The following is a 13,047-nucleotide window of genomic DNA, read 5'->3' on the forward strand; positions in this document are numbered from 1 at the left end:
AAACTGACTCCTTTTTCAATAAACACTATCCTAACTTGAATTCATTATTAACATGGATGCCTACCTCAACCAATCCTACCTCTTTCTCTTCTAGTGGAATAAATAGAGAGTTCTCACCTCTGTTCTGAAGGCTTGAGCTCACATCCTTCATGATAACCAAGGTCTCCTTGACTTTCTGACTGGGCTGGGCCAGGTTTGGCTTAGGCAAGAAAGTAAGAAAGTGCTCCAGAACTAGCTGGTGGATGGTCTTGGGCCCACTAGTAGCATCTCGAAGTAGGTCTTGGCCCAGCTTGGAATCTGGTGGAACTCTCAATATAAAGGACTGCTTTGGCTTTGGAGGCCTAGGAACGACTTTTGCAGTCATCATGCTTTGTAACCACAGTCCACACACGTTTCTGGGGGTTTCCAGAACCACGTCTTACTGAAAGAAATCTGCCAGATAGTCAAGCTGCAAACAAAGAAACCATGGATTACCCACAAGACCAAGCAGGACCTGAATGCACTTCAATATGTGGCTTGGGCAGTAAGACCACCTGAAATATAAGTGAGAAAGGAAAAGCAGTAGGGAAATAACAACCCAAACAGAAAGTCCTGAACAGGATACTCTTAGGAAGGCTGAAAGAAAGATCCTGAGAATAAAAACCAAAGGCTGTCCAAATTTCAAGGGCCAAAGAGAAGGAAGAAATGACAGCCAGCCATTGGATCAAGGGTCAGCCTTCTAGAAAGTACGAAATGCAGACCCCTGTGGGTACAGCAGTTTAACTTATATCTGTCAAAAGAGCAATCCGCTAAGAGAAAAATCTGGGGTCCAATTCCAGGGCCATCTGTTTAGAAGCAGGTTGGTCATTGAATCTGACCACAATGTGCCACTCAGGCAGAAGCTCCCTCAGGTGTCCTTCGGGGGGCAGCTGACGACTCCCCAAGGGAACGACTACAAGGCCGCATGAGGCGTCCACACGTGACCTCCTTATTCCCATATGGCCTCAAAGTCCTGTTGAGAGAGGCAAGGGACATCCCACTCTTCCAGTCCAAGCCCACTCTGAAGCCTCTCCCACCGGCCAAGGGACACCTTTACCGCAAATCCCAGCCAGTGGCACTGCTCGGAGTGCGCGGTAGACCACCTACCTGGCCTTGCCTCCCCAGTAACGGACCACCCTCCGATCTCCCTAAAGGCCGCTTCAACCGGGTTCCCACCCTCGCAAAGTCTCTGATCTTTTGAGACTTCTGCCACTCCTGAGCGTTCCCTAGGGACAGCTCACATACCCAGGCTCCGGGAGAAAACGGAAAGCTAGATAACAGAGGGCCAAGCCCGCCCCTCGCCCTTCGGAGTGTCCTCACAGAAAGCCGGCAATTATTCGCGCGCGCAGAGGAGGACGACCCTGACGCGGTGCTTTCTGGGAGGCCGGATGCCTCTGCGGCCGTGACCTCACGACCAGTGCTTTGTTTCCGGTGCGGAAGCCTGGTCTCCCCGCTCGGAGCGAGCAGTCTATGTTCAGACAGCAAGGCTCGAGAACGGCCTGCGGAGCTCTCAGCCGTGGAGAGAGGCCAGGCTAGTGATGGCAGCTCTCTCTGAGGCTCTGTTTGGGAGACAGAAAGCAGTACACTAGTTCCCGTCTTGCAGGACGGACTACCAGCACTCCAGAGGCCACCACCCTAGCTCTATAGCCTGCTGGGAAGTGTAGTTGGCATCAAACAGCCAATGAAAGATCGTCAGGAGCTGCGGTTGGGGCGGGGCAGGGCCAAGGAGTGAGCGGAAGTCGTCTGTCTTTTTGACCGGAAGGATTGTGCAAGGCCACCACCGCAGTTTCCGTTGCAGCATCCGGCTGGTTAGGGGACTGCGGAGGTAGTGGACGTGTAGTTAGCATGGGATTCCGCCCTACTCTAGGGACTTCCCTACCATTCCTTTGTGCAGGAGGTCCAATGGTCAGAGGAATGGGAACCTTCTCTCGTTCCAGCTTGCCAAATTATACACTGCTGTCTGGACTGGCCATTCTTTCGTTTCTACGAGATCCTGGTAGTCCTCGGACTGTGTCTGTTTCCTTTCTTTTTGTTTGTTTTGAGACAGAGTCTCACTTTGTTGCCTTCGGTAGAGTGCCGTGGCGTCATAGCTCGCAGGAACCTCAAACTCTTGGGCTTAAGGGATTCTCTTGCCTCAGCCTCCCGAGTAGCTGGGACTGCAGGCGCCGGCCACAACGCCCGGCTATTTTTTTGTTGCAGTTATTGTTGTTTAGCAGGCCCAGGCCGGGCTCCCACCTGCCTCTGTTTCCTTTCTTAATGTCAGCCTCCCATGGCGGCTGAACACTGCGTTTGGGTTCATTCCCCAGTGAGGGCGTTTATCAAGGTTGGGACATTCTATAGGCAGGGACGGCCTTGTAACTCTATGCAAGATGACAAAAGTAAAAATATAAATGAATGCTTTTCCCCAACTTTAATTATAGTTCACTTAACTACGACTGAAAATATATTAAAACTAAAGGAATATAAAAAGAAAAGGGGCAGGGCCTGTAGCTCAGTGAGTAGGGCTCTGGCCACATTTAGGCTGGCGAGTTCAAGCCCAGCTTGGGCTTGCTGAATAACAATGACAACTGCAACCAAAAAATAGCCGGACATTGCACTGAGCGCGTGTAGTCCCAGCTACCTGGGAGGCTGAGGCAAGACAATCACTTAAGCCGTAAGAGTTTGAGGTCACTGTGAGCTGTGACGCTACGGCACTCTACCAAGAGCGACATAGTGAGACAGTGTCTCAAAAGAAAAAAAAGGAAAGAGAAAAGGAATTTAAAAACTGGCAAAAAAAATTCTTGAAAAATCAGAAATGCCAGCTTTTCCAGACATTAAAATTTATTTAACACCTGTAGTCCCAGCTACTCGGGAGGCTGAGGCAAGAAAATCACCTAAGCCCAGGAGTTGGATGTTGCTGTGAGCTGTGACGCTGCCACGGCACTCTACCGAGGGCGACAAAGTGAGACTCTGTCTCTTAAAAAAAAAAAAAAACTTTAAAAAAATACTATTAAGAAAGTCATGCGGCTCGGCACCTATAGCTCAACCGGCTAAGGCGCCAGCCATGTACACCTAAGGTGGCAGGTTCGAATCCCCAGCCCGGACCCGCCAAACAACAATGACGGCTGCAACCAAAAAATAGCCGGGCGTTGTGGCGGGCGCCTGTGGTCCCAGCTACTTGGGAGGTGGAGGCAGGAGACTCGCTTGAGCCCAGGAGTTGGAGGTTGCTGTGAGCTGTAATGCCACGGCACTCTACCCAGGGGGACAGCTTGAGGCTCTGTCTCAAAAAAAAAAAAAAAAAAAAAAAGAAAGTCATGCGAGTAATAGACAGGAAAATAACTGTAAAAAATAAGATGCACAAAGAATCAGACATTCCCAGCACAAAAAGAAGCCCAGCCAGCTGACAAAAGACAGAGGTAAAAGATAAGAACAGCCATTGCACTGAGGAGAAAAACTAATTGGTCATTAACATTTGAAAAGATGCTTAACTACACTTCTGGTCAAGATTACTACTTTAAAAGGGATTACCTTTTTCACTTGTGAAGCAACGAAGAAACTGGAGTAATAGGCACTTCCTTTGCTGGTAGTGTGGTGTGTACACTCATTTGCAATATATTAAAATTGAAAGTACGGGTATATATTCTTTGACCTTCATGATCTCTGTGAATCTGGTCTCTAGGAATTTCTTGTAAATTCTTTGTAGTCAGAAAAAGTGGAAACAAAATGCATGTATGTGACATCAGTAAGGAAATAATTGAATAAACAGGCACATGGATACTTGCAGAAATTACATCAGAGGAATGGATTAGAACTATATGTCAATCTGGAGGGATGGCCATAAGATATTAAATTAATAAAAAATTTCAGAGTTACGTATATAATGCATATTTTTAGAACAAACAGAAAACACCCTGTATGTTTGTATTGAAGGATACACACTAGACTAAAAATGGTGACTCATGAGTTTGGGCTGAAAATAGAGGTGAGTAAAATAATTTTTTGGATTGTGTCACTTCAGTTTTGTAACTAAAAACAAAAGTTTAAAATGAAAAAAAAGTTGAAAAAGTTATTTTTTTAAGTTGATGACATCCTGTTTTTAAAAACTGATGTCATAATGGATATCATAAATGGATTTGAAATATTAGAACTTACCTGAGGGTATAAACAACGTATAGATCTGCAAATGTCCTTTAACATGCAAAAGTAGTCGTTGCATAGAATCAATAAATGCAATTTAAAATACTAGAACAATAACAATTACAAAAGTAATATTTAATGTTCTGAAAGCAGTGTTCATATAGCAATGTTCTTGGCTATTTAAGAGGGCAAGATGGCACTATTTTAAAAAGCAAAATGTTTATAAACTTTGTAACATGTTCACTTTTCAGAACTTACTCTGATGAAAACTACAGAGATGGGATAGCTTTGTTTGAAATGTCAAAAACTTGGTTAAATGATATATTTATACATTGGAATCTAATGAAACCATTAAAAAGAGATAAATTAAGTGAAAAGGCAAGTTAAAAAGCAATCTGTATGATGTCACTTTAAAAATAACTGGAGGAATATTCAACATAGGTTAATGGTATCTGTAAGGAGTAGGATTGAAGGGAATTTTTTCTTTTTCTTTTTTTTGAGACAGTCTCACTTTGTTGCCCCTGGTAGAGTGCCGCACATAGCTCACAGCAACCTTAGACTCCTGGGCTCAAGTGATTCTCTTGCCTCAGCCTTCCAAGTAGCTGGGCTTACAGGCACCTGACACAACACCTGACTATTTTTAGGGGGGGGGGCTCTCACTCTAACTTAGGCTGGTCTCAAACTCATGAGCTCAGGGGATGCACCTGCCTCAGCCTCCCAAGAGTGCTAAGATTATAGGTGTGAGCCAACTCTCCCAGCTGAAGAGAATTTTTTTCACTTTCTGTGTTTTATAAACCCATAAATTTTCAAATAATGAGTTACTTTTATAATTGAATAACAGTAGATATTTGAGGTTTTTCTTTCTTATTTCTGTTTTTAGAAACAGGGTCTCTCTCTCTCTCTCTGTCACCCAGTCATCTTACTGTAACCTCTAATTCCTTGGCTCAAGTGATCATCCCACATCAGCCTTTTGACTAGCTGGAACTATAGGCACATATCACCATGACTGGCTAATTAAAAGAAAAATTTTTTTTGTAGGCTGTGGCTCATGTCTATAATTCTAGCACTCTAGGAGGCTGGTGGATTGCTTGAGTTCAGGAGTTTGAGACCAGCCTGAGTAAGAACGAGACCCCCTGTCTCTACTAAAACTAGAAAAACTATCTAGGTGTTGTGGTAGGCTCCTGTAGTTTCAGCTACTTGGGAGGCTGAGGCAAGAGGATCGCTTGAGCCCAAGAATTTGAGGTTGCGGTGTCCTATCATGATGCAATGGTACTCTACCCAATGCAATGAAGTGAGACTCTGTCTCAAAAAGAAAAAAATTCTGTAGAAACAGGGTCTTACTATGTTGCCCAGGCTATTCTACAACTCTTGGTCTCAAGTGATCCCTTGCCTTAGTGTCCCAAAGTGCTGGGATTACAGGTATGAGCCACCACACCCAGCCTGATTATTGATATTTTCTAATCTTGACTCCAGTAGTGAAGACAGAGGAGTTGGGATAGAAGGAGTTTGACGTTTAATCTTTATTTGATTCTTTTTAGTCCCTACAACCCTTCCCTTTACATTTCTTTAAATGGGATGTATAGAGGGGTCTGTGTGAACTAGAGCAACCTAATATTTCATAGCTCCACAGATTTTCTGCTACAAACCAAAACATTATAATCTGATGCTTAGAATATGCATTAAATGCTCTTCCACAGTAGCAGCCCCATCTCTTCCATGGCATTCTGTAGAAAAATGGGATCCCAGTGATCAAGTAAGTGACAAATGCAATGATGACCAAATTTTCTAATTGGTTTATTCCCGAGGACCAGTCAATATTCTTAAGAATCACCGTTCATTAATTCATGTAAACAAATACTTATATTAAAATCCAGTCTGTTTGTGTTTTCTCTAGGATTCCTAGGTTCTCAAGACAGTGGCAGATAAAATGAAGGGACACATCCTTGCCATGGGCAGAGTCTTCTGCCTCAGGAGCATCTGAGAGTGCTACTTCATGCAATGATTTATTATGCAACAGCCACATTCTTCCTTCTCTGATATCTACCACATGTCATCAGCATCAATGCATGTGTTGTCTCCACACTGGATTTAATGATATTTTTGGACCTAGCCTACTTCTGTTACCAGTGGGTAAGCTCTTGGGCACAGAGAACATTTTGTTATTCGTTACATTTCCTAGAGCATTTGGCACCCAGCAGGTGTTCCATAATGATTGTTGAGTGTGTAAATACAAGAACTGGAAGAGAGATGTAGTGTTGGACATTCAGTGAGGCCTCTGGCTGCCCACTGGACAGATGGTAAGAGGACCCATGTTCTTCCCTCCATCATGTGTCCCAGGGCTAAAAAGAGGTCGAAGGGGCCCAGAGGAAGATACACCAGTGAATGTGTAGATATGGGATCGGGCAGTCACATTGTAAAAGGAAATGTCTCCAGCCTTGTAGTCCAGGAAGATGCCCACACGCTTGGGGGGCTCCCTCATTCTCAGGCGGGTTGGGGGAAAAGTGGACGCCTGGTACTCATTTCGCTTCATCATCATGACTACCCAGTAGCCATTCTCTGGTGTCAGTGTCATGCTTCCTTTCCTGCTCGAGGATGCCTTGCAGATGCCCAGGACCCACCCTGTCTTGTCTCCAACCTCCACCTCCCAGTAGTGGCAGCCTGAAAGGAAGCTCTGAAAGCCCAGGGCAATAATGCAGCTGTCAAATCTTTCTGGGCCATCGGGGAGCCGCTCTCCCTTGTTTCCAAGTCTTACACTCTTTAGATCATCGGAGAAGATGAGGTTGGGGTGGGCGGTTTCTGCATCCAGAATCACATTAACTGCAGAGAGAATGATAATATCTAACTGGGGGTCCATGGGTAAGGTCCCCAAAGAGTTTCCCCAACCTCTAAGAAACAGAGACAGGGCTGCTCTTCTGGAACACAGTGGGAGACAGCACAGGGACCTAACAGGCCTGGCCACTTGCCTTGATCTGGACACTTACCAGCATGTGCCTGAGCACTAATCAGTTCTGGAACTGCAGAGAAAAATAAGATGAGGTTAAAAAAAAAAAAAACCCTCTGAGCATTCACATTCAGAGGGGCTAAATTACACTGCCCCCACAACAAGGAAAGACAAGCATCCTCTCTGCCCAGGGCCCGACATTCTATGCTTGGCTACAGTCCCATTCCTCCCAGGTACCCAAGTTTGCCTTGGAGACTCCATGATCTACTCAGTCAGCTCAGACAACAAGTAAGGCACCAAGCCTATGGAGCCTGCCATGACTTTTCTCCTTGTTCCAAACATTTTCTATATAGTGCCCCCAAATCAACAGAGATGGTCCCTTATCCTTATTGTGATAAGGGAACATAACAATAACCCCTGGGCAGCTCACACTGTCACTGCTAGACTCACCATTGAACGTGTCCAATTCTGAACGAAGTGTTTCTGAAAAAGGGGGAAGGGGAGCAGAGAGAAGCTCAAGTCAGGTCCCTTCCCTTGGGACAGATCAGGGAGAGGCTGAAAGAACGTGAAGATGGGGAAGGGAAGCCAGGAGCTTTGGGATCTCAAGGAGGAGGTGAACAGATGCCCCTCCCCACTTTTCCCCAATCCCACATACTCGAGAAGTACTTCATGCTCTTCTCCACAAACTCTGATTTCTGGTGGAGCAGATAGATCTTTTCTTTCATCTCTGGTGGAGTTGTCCATGGCTCAGGAACAGGCACTGTCTTGGCCCTAGAGACAAGAAACTATTAAGCAGAGGGCTGGAACAAGGGGATGGCCAGTTCTCTATAAGCTGGAAGTGAGGTACAATGTCCACAGAGCACAACAGGACAGCCTCGACTATGCATAGAGAAGTCTTCTCTGGACCAAGTTCTAAACATTGGCCTTCAACTTTGGACACAGATTGGCATCTAATGGGGAGCTTTAATAAACACTGATACCAAAACCACAATGAGTTTTAATAATGGTTTAAAATGCCTTAAAATGGCATGGGTATTATTACCATAATCATCTATCTCAAATTAATTATACTTTCCTAGTCTTTGTTTTTTTATTGAAGTATAAATGAGGAAAAAAAACACAATAAAATACTTCATACCCACCCATTAGGATGCCTATGATTTTTGTTCTTGTTTTTTTGAGACAAAGTCTGACTCTCTCACTCTAGGTGGAGTGCTATGGCATCAGTCCTACTTACAGCAACCTCAAACTCAGGGCTGAAGTAATCCTCTTGCCTCATCTTTGAGAGTAGCTGGGACTACAGGGGCCCACCACAATGCTTGGCTAGTTATTCTATTTTTAGTAGAGACAGAGTCTTGCTCTTGCTCAGGCTGGTCTCAAACTCCTGAGCTCAAGCAATCCACCTAACTGGTCTTCCCAGAGTACTAAGATTACAGGAGTGAGCAACCATGCCCAGCCCAGGATGGCTATGATTAAAACAGAAAATAATAAGTGTTGGCAAAAATTTGAAGAAATTGGAACCCTTGTGCATTAATGGTGGGAATGTGAAATGATACAGCCACTGTGGGGAATAGTATGGTGGTTCTTCATGGCTGGGTGTCCTGTAACTCAGTGGTTAGGGTGCTGGGCATATGGTCAAGGGCTGGTGGGTTCAAACCCAGCCTGGGCCTGCTAAACAAACAAACAAACAAACAAAAAAATAGCTGTGCATTGCAGCAAATGCCTGTAGTCCCAGCTACTAGGGAGGCTGATGCAAGAGAATCGCTTGAGCCCAAGAGATTGAGGTTGCTATAAGCTATGATGCAATGGCACTCTACCAAGGGTGACATAGTGAGACTCTGTCTCAATTAAAAAAAAAAAGTATAGTGGTTCTTCAAATAACTAAACATACAGCTTGGCGCCTGTGGCTCAAACGGCTAAGGTGCCAGCCACATACACCAGAGCTGGCGGGTTCGAATCCAGCCCGGGCTGCCAGACAACAATGGCAACTAAAACCAAAAAATAGCCAGGCATTGTGGTGGGCATTTGTAATCCCAGCTACTTGGGAGGCTGAGGCAAGAGAACCACTTAAGCCCAGGAGATGGAGGTTGCTGTGAGCTGTGACGCCATGGCACTCTACCCAGGGTGACAGCTTGAGACTCAGTCTCAGAAAAAAAAAAAAAAGGCTGGGCACCTGTGGCTCAAGTGACTCATTCTGGTGGGTTCGAATCTAGCCCGGGCCCACCAAACAACAGTGACAGCTGCAACCAAAAAGTAGCCAGGTGTTGTGGTGGGCGCCTGTAGTCTCTGTTCCTTGGGAGGTGGAGGCAGGAGAATCACTTAAGCCCAGGAGTTGGAGGTTGCTGTGAGCTGTGATGCTACAGCACTCTACCCAGGGCGACAGCTTGAGGTTCTGTCTCAAAAAACAACAACAACAACAACAAAACTAGACATAGAATTACCCTATGATCCAGGAATTCCACTTCAGGAATTACCCAAAATAATAGGGTCTCAAGCAAGTTTTTGTATACTCATGTTCATAACAGCATTATTAACAATAGCCAAAAGGTAGAAATAATCCAAACATCCATGATGTCTAAACAAAATGTGGTATATACACACACTATTATTATTCCACAATAGAAAGGAATGGAATTCTGATACATGCTGCAACATAGATGAACCTTGAAAATGCTATGTTAATTGAAACAAGCCAGACATAAAAGGACATCAGGATTTTGTAAAACTCCCAGGTGATTCCAAGACCCATCCCCCTCCTTCCCTCCCTTCCCTGCCTGCTGGGCCCAGCTCCACTCCCAGTAGGCTTCCCAGACTCCTGGATGTGCTTCCTTCCCGGAGGCCACCAGCAGTTCTTCAGGGGAAGTCTTCCTAAGGCGAATTACATGGGACACAGTCCATTCTAGAGGTTTCTTAGGAAGCCTCCATCTAGTTTGGCAGGGTGGGCTGAATTCATTCTTCATCTGCAGCCCACCTTGCCAGCCACCCTCCTGACTGGGCTCCCACTCTCCCTGCTAATCCAAAAAGGCCTTAGGAAGCTGCAGGAAATAGGAAGAGTGAGACTCACAGACCCAGGGGTTGAGAGAACCTGTACCCCAGGGCCCTTCTAGAACTCTCTCCCCCAAATGCTTCCTGCATGATCCAGGGGTACACCACGGGGCCTTTCTGTACCTGTGCAAGGTGTCTCCGATGTCCTAGGAGAGAAAAGAGGGAAGCTCTCCATTACCGGTCTCCTAGGAGTTGTGCTGACTCCTGGCTTTCAGCTGCTCCCTACCCTTTCCATACTCCCAGCCCCAGAGAGACTTCTCCTCTATTCTAATTCTAATCTACCTAGGTGGTACCCATTCCAGCAGAGTCAAGCCCTGCTGACCTTTCTAGGTGATGCCAGGGATCTCCTGGATGTTGGATCACCCTGGGCTCCTGGGAGACCTACTCAAAGGGGTCTAAGTACAAGAGGCATTGAGAATCACCACAACCAATACCTATCCCAAACCTCAAGGGCCTCACCCCCTGGCTTGGGCAGGCCTGGGGCCTGAAGCAGCCTGAAGGGTGAGGGAAGGTGGACCCAGATGCACTCACCTGCAGAAGCTTCCATTCTGACTGGCACTGCTTGGCCTCCAGCTCCCCAATCAGAGAATCAAGCAAGGCGATGTCCCGGGACACACGGGTGCCATATGTCTCCCTGACCTGGCCAATAGTCTGGCCCAGTTCCTCCAACCAGGCCACAAAGAACTTCTCTTGCTGCTCCAGAAACTGGCAGAGCTGTTCCCGCTGGCTCTGCATCCTCTCCTTCTGGATTTCAGTTTGTTTCTGGGAAGCATGAGACAAGGAGGTGTAGTGGTCTGGTGATCTGTGCTGAGAGGTGGACATGTGTGTCTGAGAGTCCCCAGAAGCCCACTTCCTCCAGAAGGTGGATAAGAGGCAGCCTTTCTCACCTTCTTAGAGGCCTGGATTCCTGAGCAGAGAGCAATAGTGGCTGGAACCTTCCAGAACAGACTGAGGGTGGCCAGGGCTACCTCTTGAAAAATGCCCTTAAAAGTGATGTTATAGGCTCAACTGTGTCCCTCCAAAATTCATGTATTGAGGTCCTAACTGCCCCCACCCCCAATACTCAGACTGTGATCCTTGGAGACAGAGTCCTTGGAGATATAAGATGAAGCCATATTGGACATGACTAGTGTCCTTATAAAATGAGGAAATTTGGGGGCAGCGCCTGTGGCTCAGTGGGTAGGGTGCCGGCCCCATATACTGAGGGTGGTGGGTTCAAACCCAGCCCCAGCCAAACTGCAACAAAAAAATAGCTGGGCGTTATGGTGGGCGCCCATAATCCTAGCTACTTGGGAGTCTGAGGCAGGAAAATTGCCTGGAGGTTGCTGTGAGCTGTGACACCACAGCACTCTACTGAGGACAACAGAGTGAGACTCTGTCTCTAAAATAAAAATAAAATGAGGAAATTCAGACACAGACACAAAGAGAGGATATGATGTGAAGCTATACAGACAAGACAGGGACCTATAAGCCAAGGAGAGAGGCACAGAATGGATCTTTCCCTCATGGCCCTCAGAAGAAGCCAACCTTGCCAACCAACTTTAAATTCAGACTTCCAGCCTCCAGACCCATGAGACAATAAATGTCTATTGTTTAAGTTACATAATCTGTGATACTTTGTTAGGACAGACATAGGAAACTAAAACACCTGCTGCCACCCTTCCTTGGAAGACATTATGAGGGTGGCACATGCCCAGGATCATAAGTGCACAAGGCTGTGACCACCAAACTGCTCCAGGATAGATTTTTCTCCACCCATGAAGTGCTGGACAACAGAAGGTCCTCAGTGATGGTTTTGAATGAGGATGGTCAGTTCATCTGAATGTGGGTGGATGTTGTATCCAAGACCATTGACCGGGGTCAGTCATTAGCTCTTCAGAGAGGTGACATAGCTTAAGAGCATCACTTACTTCCTTCAAGGGGGACAGGGTCCTTCAGATCCACAAAGACTGGCTTAAGAGTCTTGTCATTTTATATTCAAAAGGACAGGACCAACTCTTTAGTTCTTTTAAAGGAAAAATGTGTTTTCACCTTTTGATGTCATTGCCAGCGGTGATGTTGACTTTTTTTTGAGACATAGTCTCACTTTGTTGCCCTTGGTAGAGTGCTGTGGCATCACAGCTCACAGCAACCTTAAACTCTTGGGCTTAAGTAATTCTCTTGCCTCAGCCTCCCAAGTACTTGGGACTACAGGTGCCTGCCACAATGCCTGGCTATTTTTTTTTTAGAGATGGGGGTCACATTGTGACCCAGGCTGGTCTGGAACTCGTGAGCTCAGGACAATCCACCCACCTTGGCCTCCCAGAATGCTCGGATTACAGGCATGAGCCACAACATCCGGCTGACTTTTTTTTTTAAAGATGACAATTCAGTTGCTTTGTTTCTTCTTTCTTCTTCAATAGCCAAATTCTAAAATTGTCAGATAACTTTGCTCATAATTAAATTCAGACTAAACACTTTAGGCAAGAAAACTACATAGCTGATGCCACATGCTATTCCTAGAGCATCCCTTCTGGAGGCAAAGAATGTCCACTTGATCCATCACTATTATTGTGATATTTGGATTATCACTTGGTTAAAGAGGGACCTACCAGACCTCTCCATGTCAACATACATTATTTCCTTTACAATTATTAACTAACTTAGTATATAAATATCCTGTTCTCTGATGATCTTTCTCTAAGAAAGATCTGAAATCATAATGATTCCTACCTGTGTCAATTATTCTAGTGGGGTCTGTATAATGGAAAATTTTGAATTTGATCATTCTATATTTGTATTATCTGGTATTTTGCTATAAAGAAGAGTTTTCCTTCACCCTCCCTTATGATAAAAAAACAACTTTTTTTAGGTCCTCACTGTTGCCCAGGTTTGAGTCATCATAGTTCACAGCAACCCCAAACTGATGGGGTCAAGTGACCTCTTGC

At 45.6% G+C, this 13,047-nt stretch overlaps 2 protein-coding genes across 2 annotated transcripts in view; both read right to left on the bottom strand.

The window, feature by feature from the left end:
- Positions 1-1,344, bottom strand: part of ZNF200 (zinc finger protein 200) — an 11,404-nt gene extending 10,060 nt beyond the window's left edge. Inside the window, exons 1-2 of the mRNA XM_003790823.3 lie at positions 1,264-1,344; positions 118-448 (exon numbers count right to left, since the gene is read on the bottom strand). Coding sequence (XP_003790871.1) covers positions 118-367 — 250 coding nt within the window. The 5' untranslated portion in view covers positions 368-448; positions 1,264-1,344. The remainder of the gene's footprint in view (positions 1-117; positions 449-1,263) is intronic.
- A 4,595-nt stretch (positions 1,345-5,939) lies between these two features.
- Positions 5,940-13,047, bottom strand: part of MEFV (MEFV, pyrin innate immunity regulator) — a 17,669-nt gene continuing 10,561 nt past the window's right edge. Inside the window, exons 5-10 of the mRNA XM_023513802.1 lie at positions 10,652-10,882; positions 10,244-10,266; positions 7,731-7,846; positions 7,526-7,558; positions 7,116-7,148; positions 5,940-6,951 (exon numbers count right to left, since the gene is read on the bottom strand). Coding sequence (XP_023369570.1) covers positions 6,398-6,951; positions 7,116-7,148; positions 7,526-7,558; positions 7,731-7,846; positions 10,244-10,266; positions 10,652-10,882 — 990 coding nt within the window. The 3' untranslated portion in view covers positions 5,940-6,397. The remainder of the gene's footprint in view (positions 6,952-7,115; positions 7,149-7,525; positions 7,559-7,730; positions 7,847-10,243; positions 10,267-10,651; positions 10,883-13,047) is intronic.

Source organism: Otolemur garnettii, unplaced genomic scaffold (assembly GCF_000181295.1).
Source record: "Otolemur garnettii isolate 467f Iridium unplaced genomic scaffold, OtoGar3 scaffold00044, whole genome shotgun sequence".
Lineage (NCBI taxonomy): Eukaryota > Metazoa > Chordata > Mammalia > Primates > Galagidae > Otolemur > Otolemur garnettii.